General features: G+C 57.4%; 1 protein-coding gene across 7 annotated transcripts in view; it reads left to right on the forward strand.

Moving 5' to 3' along the window:
• The first annotated feature begins 775 nt into the window (after positions 1-775).
• PCBP3 (poly(rC) binding protein 3) overlaps positions 776-17106 on the forward strand; it is a 30414-nt gene continuing 14083 nt past the window's right edge. For 4 of the 7 annotated variants that reach the window (XM_049785471.1, XM_049785472.1, XM_049785473.1 and 1 more), the window contains exons 1-9: positions 776-885; positions 3621-3705; positions 12404-12522; positions 12880-13034; positions 14016-14039; positions 14294-14326; positions 14803-14919; positions 15175-15306; positions 15856-15984. In XM_049785471.1, the coding sequence (XP_049641428.1) occupies positions 876-885; positions 3621-3705; positions 12404-12522; positions 12880-13034; positions 14016-14039; positions 14294-14326; positions 14803-14919; positions 15175-15306; positions 15856-15984 (804 nt within the window). In that variant the 5' untranslated portion in view covers positions 776-875. Of the gene's footprint in view, positions 886-3620; positions 3706-12403; positions 12523-12662; positions 12764-12879; positions 13035-14015; positions 14040-14293; positions 14327-14802; positions 14920-15174; positions 15307-15855; positions 15985-17106 lie in introns of those variants that run through there. The other 3 variants (XM_049785475.1, XM_049785476.1, XM_049785477.1) reach the window with 3 other exon arrangements.

A 17106-nucleotide genomic window follows, 5' to 3' on the forward strand; every position in this document is an offset into this window, starting at 1 on the left:
TGACTTGGGATTCCCGGAGAAAACACAGCCTGGTCACTTCACAATTCCACCTGGTGTGGGCCCTGTTGGAATCGAGCATTTCAAAGGTCAGGGCTGTGTGTCTGGGGCTTACAAATATTTGCTAAGAGCTAAACCTCTAACACGGGAAAGGCCTAGTGCCATGAAAATGGGGGCTTGACTAAGAATGGAATTTCTAGTTTGGAACCAGACGTAGGTCCTACCAAGTCCAAAACATTCAAGCGGATGAACCTGAGGCCCTCAGGGTGGTGGCAGAACTTTGTGGACAAAAAAGCTTGTGGGATGGGAGGGTTCAGGTAAGATCTCAGGAGGCACGGAGAGCCTGCCCAGCACTTCTCCATGCTGTGGTCTGCTCTGGTCTTGGGGGTCCAGGGGTTACCCGGTCCACCCCAGTAGTGTTTCAGGTCCTTCAATGCCACCTTCAACCATGCTCTGGGGTACGACCCTGTGGGGCACATAGAAAGCGAGGGTCCGAAAGTGAGGACCCTGTCCAGTCCTCTAGCCCTGCTGAAAATTCTCATGCTAGCTGTGAAAGAAAACTGGCAGCATGCTTGCAGGACTGTGAGCTGGGGCTTTATTGCTACAGAAACATGAAAACCGTCCAGATGCTACACGCAGTTCCTCGAGGTGGACGAGCACATCTCTCGGAGGCTTGTGAACTTCCACAGAAGCTGCTTTCACCCTGCCCACTGTCTCCGCGCCTTCCTGCACGGGTTGGGACTTGGCAGCTCATGGCCTATGTTTTGTTTTCTAGGTAGTCGGCTCCCCTTCGAGAGCCAGGCCTGCACGTCGCCCATCCTGCTTCCGGTGCTCTCGGAGCACTGCTCATGGAGCTGCTGTGACTCCGAGCTCTGCTTATGGGGGAAGGTGAGTGCCCTGAGTGCCACGGGTGTGTGGCCCTTCCGTGCTGATGATCCTCACGTCAGCCACGTCACACATGTTCTGGAGCAGCGGCTGGGCCTGAGCCCTGCTCTCAGTATCCCCCGGGACACAGCGTCAGCCGGCCTCACGTGCACAAAGAACATGGTGGCAGGTGTCCCACTGTGGAGTGTCCGTGAATGTGGAAGAGTGAGGATGGAAGCATGTCTGCACGTGTGTGCGCAGGACTGAGTGGGGCTCGTGTGTGCAGATGTAAGGGAATGGATTCACACTTGCATGGTATGTGTGTGGATGAGAGCATGTGTGCAAGAGACATGTAAACATGGGGTCTGTGTGCATGTGTAGGGGTCTGCTTGTGGGAGCATGTGTGGGGAGCAGGAGCATCAGAGGAATGTGTGGAAGCCTCCATGGGGCGTGTGTTCAGGAGTCTGAGCATGCAGTCTTTGACCATGTGTGTCGTACGTATGTGCAGGAGCAGTACAGGTGGGAATGTGTGTAGGAGTAAGTGTGCAGGTGGTGGACATGTGGGGTGGTCAGGTGTGTGAGGTCATGGACAGGAGTGCACACAGGAGCATTGTGACTTTGGGGGGCAGGTGTACCCCATGGACGCATCCCCTGGCCAGGCACCCAGCCCCAACTTCCACATAGCGTGGTGGTGGCGGCGGCGCTGCCCACTGACCCAGCCTGCCCAGTTCCAGCACATTCTTCCATGTGTCCTATACGACAGCCTCACCCTGCCCACCACAACCGGGGAAATGTCTTCTTGGGCTTTGTCCACCAGGCAAAGGTGGTCACAGAGGCGAACCTGATTCTCCACGATGACTTGATCATGAGCAGCTTTAGCTCTGGCTCCTGACCGGGCAGAATCCGAGCGCCTCCCCTGTGGTTGTCAGATGCGCAGGCCAGTGCTTTGAAAGTCAGAGGCACTGACCAGGACCACAGGACCTCCCCTGTGCGGAGCCTTCCATGGTTCTCGCTTCCAGCTTCACTCCGCCCTGACCAAATGTCGTCTGTCCAGCATGGATTTTCATTGCAGCTCAGCATTTTAATCCCGCTGTGCTTGACCCAATTCTGTAAGCTGCCTCCTGTGTGGGTCTGAGCTCTGCTTTGTTCCTCTTCCTCTGAGGAAGGTTAAACCCTCTCAGCCTCCGTGGCTGCTCGGCCACATGTCAGTGAGGCCACCGTGTGCTGGCAGTCTGCCCGGGCTTGGCAGCAAGCGGCCAGCTGTGTCCAAGGGCGCGACGTTATGTAAGCAGAGCTGGGCTCTCCTGTCTCTGCCCTTCCCGCTATCTCCCAGGGCTCCTGGCCGTGCCTCTGCACCTGCTCTTAGGGCCCCACACTCTGGCTCTCTGGTTCCTCCTGTGCCTCTCCTCAGAGATGGGTGTTTGCCTCCCACCCCCGTCCACCAGCACACTCCACCTGCTGCCTGTCCCACTCTGTCCCCAGGACACTGCCCTTGTACCCACTTCTCCCTGACACCACCCCACCCTATGAACTCAGGACAGTGGGCATGCGGCTGGGGAGTGTCAGCCCCGCTCTCTTCTCTCCACTACCTCTGCCCTGACATGGTAACCTGGCTTCCAGACAGGTCAGTGCAGATCACTGATGGTACAGGAATGGTGGGGAGCACTGGTGAGTAGAGGTTAGTAGGGGAGACTGGAAGGGATCAGTGGGGAGTATTGTTAGGTGGAGGGTCAGTGGGGAGGCTAAGAGGAGGATTGGTGGGGAAATGGTGAGAAGTCAGTAGGGAGCACTGGTGGGTTTGGGGAGAACTCCTGAGCATGGCCTGGTGGGGAGCTCTGCCCCGTGCCCCGGCCTCCTCATCTCCGTAGAGCCGCTTTCAAGGGCATGGCGAGGCAGGAGAGACTGCGGAGACGATGACCGACGTGAGTGTGGGACTGTGCAGGCTGGGCGCACACTCGGGCCGGCGGGCTGCGTGTGGGTGTGTCCCAGTGTAGAGGCGGCAGATGTTGCACTTCCACAGGAGATGGTGTGAGGGGGACTGGTCGCTGCCACAGAGGAGAGAGCTGCCTCCAAGACTAGAACTCAGGGTGGACAGCGGGGTGGACAGGCACAGCCCTGGCTGTGCTGGTTTGGGGCCCACTCCTGCTGGGAGGAGCAGAGCTCTGCAAGGTCCCGAGGTGTCTGCCCCCAGCGCATGCCTTTTCTTGGGATCTCAGTCAGAAGCACATGGTGGGGCGTGTCCCGCAGGCTCCTTCCTGCCCACCTGGGGTGTTTCTCAGTGGCCAGCACCTGAGTTGATGAGTGTGTGTGCTAGTCACTTGCACGGGGAGGCCTGTGGCAGTGGGTTCCACAGCCTGCGGGCTCCAGTCTCAGGACAGGACGGAGAGGTGAACAGTGGGGAAGGTGCTCGGACTGCCTTGCGGCTCTATTCAAGGTCCACACGAGGCCCACACAGACCTGCGGGCCACTGTTCTGCACTGTTTCTGAGATCAGTCCCACCCTCCTGGCCCAGCTGCCAATGCTGTCCTGCGGGCAGTGCCACCCTGGGTCTGTGGAGCCCGGGGCCTCTGCCCGGGGAAGGAGTCATCGAAGTGACAGCACATCCGTGCCGGGTACACCCCCCGACAGAATAAGGGGAGTCGTATGAAAAGTAGGTCACATGTGCCTGGTCCCATGTCACGAGGTTTCCCATCTGAGGCCAATGGGATTTGTAGCCTCCTTTGGGTTAGAACAAAACATCACTGGTTTTTCTCCTCCAGCATTTTCATCTCTAAAGGAGGAGATTGGCCATCTGTCTAACTACATCCAGCCCACTCTGACCTCCCAGAGCTGCTCTGTTCCGAGGTAAGGGGTGTGGGGCTGGGGCAGGCACAGTCCCACCGATGACCAGGGAGTAGTCGCGTCGACACAGGCTGGACACCGAAGTGGGCACAAAAGGCTGCAGGGCAGGTGTGGAGCGTAAACGTGGCCACATTCGGGTATCTCCCTGCAGAGGAGACGGAAAAACTGTAAATGTGGTCAGAAGTGGCCGAGACGTTCACAGGACACTTTCGAGCCTTCCGGCTTAGCAAGGGACACTAGGGTGCTGTGTAACTGCACCACAGGAGTGATATGTGGTTGGGCAGGGCTAAGGCTAGGGTTCCCATCCTGAACGTGAGCTAGCGTGGCTCCGAGCCACACACACTCCGCACTCCCGGGACCTGTGTGGGAATGTGCGGGCACATCTGGGATGGCCTTCCTGTCCCTGACAAGTGTTCCTGCCCTGACAAGGCTGCAGATGCAGCCCTTTGGAGCCCAATTCTTTCATGAAGGGCGAATGACTTTGTGGGGTTCTGAAACACTGAGCCTTGCTGTTTCCAAGCACCCAGTTTTTTTCCCTCCTGCTTTCCTAGTGCCGCAGTGTTTGTGAGCGTCTCTTGTGTGCTGTGAGGGTGCTAGGAAGGTGTGCGGGCGGCTGCAGGCTGAGCTCTGTGACTCTCCACTGACAAGATTCAGCTTCTGTTTAGATTTCTAGAAAACACGTTTCCAGAAAATTTGCCCACATCGAGGTCAAACAGGGATTTGATTTCAGTGTGTCCTAGCAGAGAAATTTTTCTTGCCTTTCTGAGACAAGATGTTTTGATCTTCATATTTGAAGCAGTTTTCCTCAGGAGAGACATTCCTGGTGAAAACTTGCTCCACGGTTTGCCTGTGGAATTGCAAGGCTTGAGGGTTCCAGCTCCCTCAAGGCACATGGGGCAGCTTTCAGCATTCAGCGTTCTTGTGTCTCAGGCTGGAGGAAAGGGAGTGTTTCTGTTCTTTCCCTAAGAGCACAGGAAGAATTCACTTTCCTGCTCTCATTTTAAGTGCCGCTTTCCTGCTAAGGGAAGCCTGTGGGCTGAGGGCACTTTCCTGCCTAATGGGGTCTTCTAAATGGTCTGAGGTTGTAAGAACACAGGTGTTCATTCTATACATGACATCAAATATAGGGGCTGGGGGAGCCCCACAAATTAAGCGTACCCCCTGATGCCTGATGCCACGTCAGTACCGAAGGGTCCCAGGACATTGCTGGGTGTACTTTGAGCAGCTCACAGTACCACCTGGTGTGCCCCCAAGCCCTGTTGCATGGTGCCTTGGACCCTTGTCTTAGAAGCCAGGAGAGTCCCTGTGGCTAGAAGCATCCATGCCACAGCAGGGTCTGTGCCCGTCCTCACTCTGGGTCTGGTCTTTAGGAAGTGGGTGGGTTCCTCCAGCCCCTGGCCAGACACACATGGCTTCTCTGCTACCTGCAGCTATAGCTTCTGGGAGACACACCTCATGGGGTGGGGTGTCCTGAGAGTCCTGGTGTCTCCTGACACTTCTCCCAGCCTGGAAACTCGCTGCCAGCTGACTTTCCTGGACAGGTAGAGTCTCCAGTTCAGTCACAAAGCTGTGAGTGCAAGAGCGGGACCAGCACCAGAGTAGAAGTGGGGACCCAGTCAGGTGGGCTCTGGGAACCCAGAGAGTAGAGGCAGTGTTGCCCCCTCCCTTCTTAAGCCCAGACTCACCCCTGAATCTGCTCTGTAGTGGGGCCAGGCAGGGAGGGTATTCCTGAGAGACAGTGCTCTGGGCACAGGGTCCTTGGGATCAGGTATGTCTGGATCAGCAGGACTGACCAGACAGCACTGGCCCAGCAGGTACGTCCTACATGCTCGAGTGTCGAGCACTGGCTTTGTTCTGAGGAGCCAGGACCAACCCAGGCTTCAATCAGACCCGCAGGCTCCTCCATTGAGCCACAGCTGAAACATCAATGTCCAGCTTGGGTCTTGGGTGACATCTTCATGTGTCTGCAGACCTGCCCTCCATGGACCAGTGAGCTTCAGCACAGGACTGGGAAATGTCTGTCTGGGTTTCCCACCATCCTTGGCATCTGGAGGCATGGCAGGCGGGCACAGCGTGAGCCTCTGCAGACGTGGGACGGTAGAAGCAAGGAGCAGAGCACAGAGCAGCATGCCAAGTGGTGGGAGGGGTTGGGGGGAGCCCTGCAGGCCTTGAGCCCAACTTGTTAGCCTGTTCTCGAAGAGGCCCACAGGCGGCCGGGTTTGAAGTCCCACACACCCTAACAGGCAGATCAGGGCCAGACATAGCATATTTGAGAGAAGAAAAGGGCACAGATGAGCAGAGCAGTGGGACAGTGCCAGAGTCGGCTTTAGGCCTAAAACGTCCTGTCCCTGAACCTGACGGTCACCGCTGTGGCCACTGCCCCTGTGCTGCCCTCGGAGAGAAGGTGCAGGTGCCTTTGCGTATCTGAAGAGGCCTCTGGGTCGTTTCTCTTCCTCACATCCTGGCCAAAGGAACTCCCAGCCCCTGGACACTTCACCCTTGGCTTTTCCCAGGGCCTTGGGCATCCCGCTGTTGTTGTCAGGTGTCTGGGAGCAACATCTGGGGCCTGGAATAGCTAAGAGTCCCCACCCCAGAACCAGGACCCACCCCTGGTTGGCACTTCATCCCGCTTTTTCAACTCCTTCCTGGTCTCTTGGCTGCTTTCCCGGGTGGACCGTGAGAAGGTAATCCCAGCCCAGGACATGCTGTGATACCCCACATCCCCTCTAAGCCCTCACACTTATACCTTCAACCCTGTGGGTAGTCCTGGTGGGGCCCCTCCTGCCATGTCTGTCTGGGGCCTTTCTGCCCTTCCCTGCAGCCTCACAGCTGCCTAAGCAGCACACACCTGGCCTGCCAGGGTTATTTTCACTTCTTGTCTCCTGGGGGCTGCGGGGGGCCCCACGTAGCCACACATTCCCCTGGTGCGCCCATCTAGACAGGAGGCGCCGAGCCTGTGCCCATCTACTTACAGCTGGCTTCCCACATGTCACCACCATCGCGTTGATCTGAATCCTTCATGCTGCCTTTCTTGGTGAGAGGCGAGAGGCAGGGGCAGAGACAGATTTGACCAGTGAGGTCTTTATATAGAGGTTGTGATTCCAGGCAAGGCCTGACGACCTGCAGTGGGATGATCTGGCTGCATCTGGTGGGAAAGAGTATAGGGTTTGGGAAAGGATTGCTGAGTGTCTGTGGGTTTTATTGAGCCTGAAAACAGATAAGTTGGGATCTCGCCATGCTCGGTCCTCATCGGTGTGATCTGGAAAAACCCAGCTCTAACCCTTACATGGTATCTTCAGTCATGACTGACCCTTCTCCTTCAGGATAAGACTGCCTGGTTTTAGCCCCTACAGCATGACACTTACCACCAGCCGCCATCGATGGGAAAGTACAGTCCTGTCACCCAGTGATTGATCACAGAAAGGAGGCAGGAACAGGATGCAGTAAATGAATGAATGGCCATCACGGACGCCTCCCTCTCAGAACCTGTCCTGTCCCATTGGGAGCCACTGATAAGTCACGGCTTCTGCACCCAGAAGTAGCGCACAGAGGGAGCACTATGCCACGAGCATCGTGTGCTTTTTAGTCACACCACTGTCCCCGATGCGGGTGCTGGGCTTCTCCCGAAGTGAGGGGAAGGGAGCCCCAAGCCTCCTTGGGGGGTTGAGCCACGCTCTGAGCTGCAGGTATGCCGGTTGCAGCCCGTCTGCTCTACCCAGCAGCACTTTGATTTTAGTTTATCTTCCCACATCTCTACTTTGTCCCCCACCTCAGCTGGCAAGCAACACTGAGCTCCTCCATCCCACCATCCTCCCCAACCCTCCTTGCTCACCTGTACCCTCTTCTCAGGTTCTGCCTCCCTCCCTCCCTTCCTCTCTCCCTCTCTCCCTCTCTCCTGTCCTCTTTTCCTCCCTTCTATCCTTTTCAGCGCTGCATTCCACGCCTGCCTCTCTGGCCTGGAGCACAGATTGTTCCTTTCCTTCCTCCCTCTGCCCTGCGCCCACTGCTGACCCTCCCGGAGTTGCATCCTCCCTGAGGCAGTCAGGCCCCTCAGCCTGCAGAGCCTCTCCCAGAGCAGCAGGCAGCGAGCACTAATGTGCCCTGGCACTTCTTGCCATCCTGGCCTTCCTGGCCTTGGGCAGCTGCTGCGCACTGAGCTGGAAAATGCACCCAGTCAAGTGTGCTCCATCCCAAGGGCGTCCGCAGTGACCTTCATGGCAGAAACAGACAGCTGAGGCCTGGGCGCGTGCACTCAGAGCAGCTCGCGCGGGACCCCTCGGGCTGTGCTGACTTCCCCTGCCCGGGTGCTGGATGCTGATGTGCCTCTTTTAATTTGGCACTGAATCTAGCGGGGAGAGAACCACCCCTGGCAGCCCCGCAGATCTGGCAGGGGCTCCTTCCTTCTCTCCGCGTCCGTGTCCCCTTCCCCACAAAGAAGGCCCAAGCATGGCCGTCAGACACCATACCTGAGCGCGGCATTAGGATTCTCCTTTAGCACCACGGCAACTCCATCTCATGTAGCAGGAAGGTCGTTTCTCTGTCTGATACGGGGGCTGCAGCTCTGGGCTGATGTGGTAACAGGGTTGTTGGGGGGGGGTCTAGGTCTGCAGCAGAGCCCCCTCCCAGTGTGCTGCTTTGAGCCAACTGGATTTTCAAGCACATGGTCCACTGAACAGCTTTATTGTTTGGTTTTGGGTTTTGGGCCACCCCCAGTGATGCTTGGGGGTTACTCCTGGCAGCACTCTTAGGAATCGCTCCTAACTGTGCTTGGGGGATCATACAGGTTGCAGGGGATCAAACCTAGATGGGCTAGCTATGTGTATTTCCAGAATCTCACTAAACCCACCACATAAACAGGTTTTGCAAGTGTCACGAGGAACCCCAAAAATACAGTTTGGGCGCTGACAGGAATGGAGCATGCAGAAACAAGCATGCCCTACTGCCTCGGCTGCTGTCCATAGGACGCCCTCTCGCATGCCCTCAGCAGGACACACTTCCAGCCAGGCCTGTGGGGAAGGAAGGAAATGCCAGGCCCACAGAGCACATCTGAATGGAAGAAATGTGGAGTCTTGACCTCTGAAGCCTAGACCCGTGAGTGCACCTGCTTAAGAATGCGCGATCGGCTCCCAAGAGGCTGCACTCGGCCATGTGTCTGTGTCGTAACTGGACAGTGGAACCTGAGATCCAGACTTCCTAACGGTGCACTGCTCGGCCGCTCTAGCCAAAGCTTAGGAACTTGGAGTGATGAAAGAACCACGCAAGTCTCAGTGCTGACATCCATAGTCAGGCGAAGTGGTACGGCATAAGTGTGGGGTGGGCAGTGTGGAGTCACTGACAGGAGCACAACCAAACAGCAGAGCAGGTTCCAGACATCCGTGAACACTTGGAACCAGAGCCTGGCAGGAATAAAGGAATTTGGGGCAATATCAAGGCTATGGTCTCGTGCCTCTGCAGGGTTTGTTGCATGCAAGGCACCAGCTCTGCCGCTCCCCCCCCTCCCCCACAGCTGCGCCCCCAGAGATCTATCTGCAGAAAGCAAAACAATGGCCAAAACCCAATAACCTTGACCTACAAAAATTAACTCAATGGAAAACTAAACATAAAGCTGTAAATAAACTATTTAGAGAAAATGCCAAGGAGTCAGGCACATCACAAAAGAAGTTGCGAACATGCCTTTTGCCACAGGTAGGGACAGCCTGTGTCATTGTGAGGGCCCCACTGAGATGTGAAAGGACAGAGCAATGTCCCGGAGCACTTGGACCGCCACCGCAAAGGGCCCAAGGGCGAGAGGCTACCTCGAGGCTGGACAGGACATGTCTAAGATGCAGGGGGAGGACCACAGCCAGCGGCTTAGGGGTGCTCAGAGTGAAACACACTTCAAGAATTCCACGTATTGGGGCCAGAGTGACTGCGCAGCAGTAGGGCATTTGCCTTGCACACGGCTGACCCAGGACGGACTGCAGTTCAATCCCCTGGTGTCCCATATGGTCCCCCAAGCCAGGATCGATTTCTGAGTGAAAAAAAAAAAAAGATCTCCACTCAGAAGTTCTGCAGGGAAGAGGCTCACCCCACTGCATGTGCCCTTATTCCTGGGATTGCAGGAACTAGGATGAGCCCCCGTGTCCTCACAGGGTGAATAAACCCACAGGCGGGGACACAGCACAGAACAAAACCCAGTCTGCACGATGGCCAGTGACACAAGTAATGGAGCAACAAGTCAGGATGCCATGGCAGATTAGAAGTGCCTGGTGTGCGGGCTGAAAGGTGCTGGAGAAACTACAAAGGCCTGTGCCCAGCCAGGAGATTGTGCTACCGTGGGATCGTCTTGCTCTCAAGCTCTGCTCAAGATGTGAAAAGAAAATTGTGTAGGCATCCACTGGGAGTGAGAGAGAAAGCACAATCTAGCTATGGCAATCTGGAAGGCTGTGTCTCAGAACCTGCCAATGATGAGGAGTGAGGAAGAGGCAGGAGCCGGGTTGGGCAGGGGCCTAACAGGCAGGTGGCACCTAGCCCCTGCCCTGGCCAGGCTAGGCCCTTCTGAAAGATCAGTCGAAGAGTGGATAAACTTGGAGTCACTAACTGAAAGAAATGCCCAAGACCTTGGAAGTGAAAAGCACAGATTTTCTTTTCAGCCAGGTGCCTGCCGAAAAGGATGGTCACAGCCTCGGGGCCCCAGAAGAGGTGTCCAGAGCAGAGTGTCAGGTGCGGAGAAGCGAGCAAAATATTAGGTTCCCAAGGACAGTTTCCATGCTAAGAGACAAAGGAGAAGACAGAAGTGAGGAAAATCCCAGACACGCACAGCCTTTCTGGCTGCTGCAGCCACAGAGGGGAAATGCGAGTTCTTGGTTGTCATGGGACCCTTGCCACTGGCTCTCTCTGCCCTGAATCAGCTCCTCCTGAAGGACCCTCGGCTTCTCCTGGGGACTGATGGCTCTAAGCCTAGGGCAAGCTGGCAGGCCTCATGGCTGCCCCAACACCCCCAACCTCCGTGCCAGTGCTGCCACTTGGCTCTCTGTCAGGGTCCTGACGGCGGGTCCTTGTGGGTCTTTGTGTCCCTGTCTGCACCCTCTCCGTCCTCTGGCCAGCCTGGCCCACCCTGACTCACAAGCCTTGAGGATGGAGAGATGCTTCGTTGCGCTTCCTTTTCCTTGTCAGGTGACTGCATTATTGGGGTCCTTGTCTCTCCGTATCAGTCACAGTGATCTCATCTGCACAAAGTCAGGCTGGAATCAGGGTGGAGAGGCTCCGAGCACTAAGGCAGAAGGACAGGTCGCATCTTTTCTGTAACGGACCATCATTGCTCCATGGCCTCCGCACATCTCTGCCCTTGGCTCTCCCATGTGCTTCCACAGGTGTTTATTCTGCCCACAAAGCCCAGTGCCTGTTGACACGGTCTGCAGAGCTCCAGTGTCCCCTTCTGTCCAGGGGCCTTCCAGTCCCGCACCCCATGCTCAATACTAGCTGAGCTGCTCCAGGGACAGGAAGTAGCGGCTAGCTACAGGGTGACCTAGGAGCGTCCTGAGATTCTGGCTGCCCGGAAAGGCCCCGTCTTTCCAGCCCCATTCTGTTCTCCCAAGGTGGCAGGTTGAATTCTGCCGGAGTTATGCTTTGGCTCTAGTGTGTGGCCATTCTGAGACCGTAAGTGTTCTTGGACCCAGCTGGGAAAGGGCTGAGTAGTTCTGTGTTAGGTTGTTGCCTAACACAGTCTTGGTAGCAGGCTTGGCTTGTGCCTCTGCCTCGCTTTGGTTCTGCATCAGGGTAATGCCAGGTTGGTCCACTAGGACTTGTTTCTGCTTTCTTCTGTGTTCTGAATGAAAATGGGCTGAATTTTCCTGTGACTCTTGAGGGTAGAGATTTCTGGACCATTACTGATGCAGCCTACACCCTCAGTCATGCTCCTGGGCACCTGCAGAGCTGCCCGACATACACCTTCAGGGGACCCCCACTTCCCTTTTCCCTTTTCCTGCGTCCAGCCCACCAGAAGTGGGTCCATGTTCTTTTCTTTCCAAACTCTGTTTTGGTTTTTCTTTAGGTTTTCTGTTCCTAAATACAGTGATTTCTTTCTTTTCTCCCGTTTGCTCAGATCTGCTTGTTTTTTTTACCCCCGAGTTCTTAGACCAAGAGCATGTAGTGTTGATCTAAGACATGAGGGGGGCCACAGCAAGGGCAAAGCTGGTGCTGAGGGGTGGGGGCAGTGACGCTCTCCCTGAGAGAAGGACACCCTGCTTGTGGGTGCAAAACTCTTCTTCCCGAGGACCCACCCCTGGCTGCTGGCCCGTGACTGCTACAGCCCACAGTAGGGCCGACCCACTTTCCCCACAGCCCATCTGTCCCTGTCAGGGGAAGGGCCACACCTGTACCCCCTGGGGCCTCCACCTGGGCACCCCACATGGCCCCACGCACTATCCGCAGCTCCTTGCCCAGGACTCTGGGATCCTGGCAACTTCCCATGTTACCTGCTCTTGGCCCTGGGGCGTCGTGGACTGACCAACCCTTGGCTGTGTCTGCTGTTGTGGTTCCCTAACAGAAGTGTCTGCCCATCTTGGCTCCTAAGCTTTTTTCTTGCTCTGCTTCCATATTTCATGCTTTGTTCACCTGAGCATGTTTTTCAGCAGAAATATTTTGATTTATTTTCTCTCAAAAGCCCCTTTTGGGTAGAAGTATCGCATTTTGCTTTCTGACGTGTGGTCTCGCCTTCCAGGTTAGGCCAGACGAGTCCAGAGCCAGGGGGTGCAGGGGTCCCAGGCCCTTTCACGCACCTCCTGCTGCCTCACCCTGTGGCTCCCCTGCTCCATTCGCATCCGCAGTTGCTGCCCGCAGGTGCGCCACTGGGTATGGGTGGGGACCCCCCCCAGTCCCTGGAGGCCCCTTCATTCAGAGCCTGTGGCTGTGTCCCCTGCACCCCTTTCCCTTCCCCCCCCAATACCCACCCTCCCCTCCTGCCCCTCACACCCCAAGTACCTGTATCTCCTCCGCCATGCTCTGCTCTCAACCTGGCACTCCCAGTGCAGGTCCAGACCAGATCACTCACAGAAAGGCACTCACGTCCTGCGCCCAGGGAGTCCGGGCGGGGCCTGAGCCCCGCCCATTTCTCAGGCCTCCCAGAAGCGGCCTATTGCCCCATCTGTGTCCTTCATCCCACCGTGGGAGCCACTCACCAAGCTGTGTTCTCTACAGGTGACCCCCTGTGGGCCCCATCTGTCCTTCCTCACGCCCCGCTCAGCGCCTGGAGCTCGCACCCTCAGCCACATCTCGGGAGGAAGATGGAGTCCAAGGTGTCAGAGGGCGGCCTGAACGTCACCTTGACCATCCGCCTGCTGATGCACGGCAAGGTAGGGCTGTCTGCAGCAGTGCTGAGAGCTGCACCCGTCCTTGCTGCCACCTGGTTGGGGGGCCCAAACACGAGGCCCGGCCCAGCCCAGCAGGAACCAAGCTTTTGACCTGGAGCCAGTCCCCTCTAAGGCCCAAGAGCACAGCTTACAGGGACCATGTGGGAGCCAGTTCCACTGTCTCCAGTGTCCAGGGCCTGGTGTTGAGGGCCCACGTGGGAGTGTCCCTCTTGGTGGTGACTTACATGTCTAGGGCCCATATGGGAGAGTCCCACCAGTTCTCCTCAGCCCTGTGGCTCTTGGCCTTCGCCTTTGTGACTCACCTCTCTTCTGGAACCCCCTGTCCCAGCTCACGCTGGCCGGCTAGAACCAACTTTTCCGGGAGAGGCGCTTCCACTGCGGCCTGACCCGAGTGGCCAGATGGTACGCAGTGGTCATGGCTCTCAGGCTGGAATACGTGTCACTCACAGCATGTGCGTATGTCCATAGTCATCCTGTTCCTTCTGAGGGACCCTTCATGATTCATGCCGGGAGGTTCACATCCTCTCACCTTGCAGTGCAGGTGCTGGGCAGCAGGTCTGGCCCCAGCCACAACCAGAGACCTGGATGCAGGCAGTGCTGGGCCATGGTAGATGCTCTGCATCCCCGGGGTGCGAGATGACACCCTCATCTTCCACAGGGGCAAGAGGACGGATGGGTCAGGCCCTGCTGCCTCACTCACCGGTTCTCTTGGGGGCTTGGGGAGGGGCTGAGCAGCTAGGCTGGGGTGGCCGCCTTGCTTTGCCACCAAGCCCCGCCTCCGCCTGGGAGGTGCCTGAGAGTGCCAGGCTGCACTGGTGCGCCCATCCTAGCCAACATGCTCCAGGGAGTCCCGTCGCATGGGGCTGCTCAGCCTCCCCACCCTGAGGAGCTCCCCAAGGCCGCCGCAGCCCTTCCACTCATGACTGCCCACCCCCGTGACTGTCTTTCCTGTTGCTTCCGCAGGAGGTGGGCAGCATCATCGGGAAGGTAAGGAGCCATCCTCTTCCTCAAGGGTTCCCACGGCTCTAGGTGGGGGTGGCCTGTGCATACCCTGGAGGACCTCTGCACACAGGCAGCCCTCCTGCCCAGTCTGGCCAGCTCTGGGGTCCTTCAGTGAGCCACGTTCCAATCCCAGTGGTGTTCAGAATCACACATGGGAGGGGTGGGGGTGTCACACTGGGCCCCTGGTCTGCTTGAGCCGGAAGCCCTGGTGAACTAGTTCTTGTCCGACTCTATTCCAGAAAGGAGAGACCGTGAAGAAGATGCGAGAGGAGGTGAGTGTGGTTGTCGTGGGTGCAGGTGGGCAAAGGTGCCCCTTTTCCACGGGGCTCCCACTCCATCTGGGTGGCCAGGAACCCTCACAGGTCTCTAGTTCTGCCGTCACTGCCTTATTTTACTCCTCTTTGGGGGATTGACAGTTGGGGCTACGTGTATCAGTGCTTGAGGCTCAGTCCCAGTTCTGTGCTTGGGACTCTCCCAGTTATGCTCAGGGACCACTCCCAGATCTGTGCTTTGTGGTCAGGGCTCACTGTAGGCTCTGTATTCAGAGATTGTGCTCAAAACTCACGCCTGGAGGGGCTCAGGGACCATATGTGGTTCCAGGAACGCATCCAGGTCAGTGGTCAGCTGTGTATGACCACTCTCTCTCTCCTTTTCTCTCTCTCTCGCTCTCTCTCTCTCCCTCCCTCCCTCCCTCCTTGCTCTCTCCCTCCCTCTCTCCTTTTACATTTCCCCTTCCTCTCTTTCCCAGAGTGGTGCAAGGATCAACATCTCGGAAGGAAACTGCCCTGAGCGGATCGTGACGATCACGGGTCCCACAGATGCCATCTTCAAGGCCTTCGCCATGATCGCCTACAAGTTTGAAGAGGTGATATTCCAAGCACCTGGGCCCATCCTGGGGAGGGTATCCCCATCCTGTGTGTTCTCGTGAGACATGGGCCCTTCTGTCTGTCCTTGTGCCCTGCATGGCCGTGTCCAGTCCTTGTATATCAGTGTGTCTGTGCGGTCTCGATATGTTCCTGCTCTCACCCTGGGTCACTGAGCCCGCTCAACCTACACTGCGAGCCCGGTGCTTCCTGCTTCCCTCAGCACCACACTGCTGACACATGTCCTGCTCCTCCAGGACATTATCAACTCCATGAGCAACAGCCCAGCCACCAGCAAACCCCCAGTGACGTTGAGGCTGGTGGTCCCGGCCAGCCAGTGTGGATCCCTGATCGGCAAAGGCGGCTCCAAAATCAAGGAGATCAGGGAGGTAACAGGCACTGCTGCTTGGGGTGTGGGGTGTGCGGTACGGTGTGGCGTGGGGGTGTGTGGGGTGTGTGGTGTGTGTGTGTGTGTGTGTGTGCCTGCCTGAGCTTGGACCCTGAGACAGAAGCACACATGGGCACTGGGGATGAGCCCTGCACAGCACCCACGGGTGACCTTTCGAACCCTGGGTCCCAGTCACAGTGCCAGCACTGCTGAGACATCTCCTGTGCTGCCCCCTTCCCCTGTGCTGGAGTTCATGGGAGGTGGGCGATAGTGCTTTCCCACTGTGCTCTGCTCTTTGGGGTGAGCCCTTCCTCTCCCAGAATGGAGGGTTCCCCCACCAGCCCTTCCAGGAACCTTTCCCATCGGAGACTGTGCCTGAAACAGGCTACTCGAAAGATGCCTATCTCCCACATGTGCCGTGCAGCAAAGGCCCTAGACAGTGTGGTTCCCTTGCCCTGGGTTCCCAAAGAGTCACGCAGAGGACTGGGCCTTCTGCAGAGAAGTTGAGGTTCACTGCCCTCATTTCGGCCCTCCCCACCTGTCTCTCCAGTCAACAGGCGCTCAGGTCCAGGTGGCCGGGGACATGCTGCCCAACTCCACGGAGCGGGCGGTGACGATCTCGGGGACCCCTGATGCCATCATCCAGTGTGTGAAGCAGATCTGTGTGGTCATGCTGGAGGTACAGTCGCCGCATACTAGGCCCATGGAGCCTGGAGCCGGGGCATCTTGGCCTGAGGCCAGGTGGCAAGGATGGGTGGTGCAGGGTGCAGGTGCACGAGGGTGGGAGGGTCAAGCCAGGGGCAGGGTCTGGCAGGATGAGAAGTGCTGAGTTCTCAATTCTGAAGGGGCAGAGACTCGCCCACGTGGCATGCCAGAGACTGAAGGCTCGGGCGGTGATGTGTATCAGCTCAAGACGCAGCCTGCAGAGCCAGTGAGCAAATTCAGGCCACCGGAACTGAGGTCAGAGCTGAGCCAGGCCTCAAAAAGAGCCTGAAAGTGTCCAGGATGGAGACAGAGGCCAGAGAGCCCGGAGACACATGGCCAGTACTGCTGAGTGAGGACAGCCACGGGAGTGCCTGGGAGGAACACTGAGAGCCCAACTGCTCAGCTGTCCTGGAGAGGCCTGTCACTGCCGGGCTCAGCAAAGGGACTTGCCGTGACCACGGCCTACCACCCACCTACTGGTGCTCCTCGGCACAGTGTTCCAAGGTCCTCACAGAAGCTGGGCGTGCCTTTAAGACTGTGGGGCCCAAGATTGCTGTGCAAAACGTGTCCCGCGTTTCCATGGGAACTTCTCTGAAGTCTGACTGCAGTGTCAACACTCCTCTGACTGTTTTCATCCCTGTCCATGCTGCACACAGCACCGATCTACGCTGGTCCATGGGGTGCTCCCTGCTTCAGGAGAAGAAACACTGTAGAGTAGATGTGGAAGGTTCCCAGGGTCAGCTAGTGAGGCCCTGGCCTGCACCCCACAGACCTCAGCTCTGCCCTCTAGTGGCCATCTGGGTGGTCTGCAGCCATCAGAGGGCAGAGCTGAGGCCTGCCGGGCCACTTGCCCAAGGGAGGGTCATCTGAGCCCGGAACTGGGTTGCGTGTGGCCGCCTGGAGCCTTCCTGCTGAGCTGAACCCACACCTCTTCCCTCTCACGACGGCCCAAGTCAGGCAAGCACTGTCACTACCAGGGGCGTCCACCTGTAAAGGGGGGGACTGTTAAACGGACTGAGAGGTGAGCCAGACACCCCAAGTGCCCGCAGAGAGACCATCCCACGGCATGGACCATCTAGGTGGGACTCACGTCCAT

Source organism: Suncus etruscus, chromosome 13, assembly GCF_024139225.1.
Source record: "Suncus etruscus isolate mSunEtr1 chromosome 13, mSunEtr1.pri.cur, whole genome shotgun sequence".
Lineage (NCBI taxonomy): Eukaryota > Metazoa > Chordata > Mammalia > Eulipotyphla > Soricidae > Suncus > Suncus etruscus.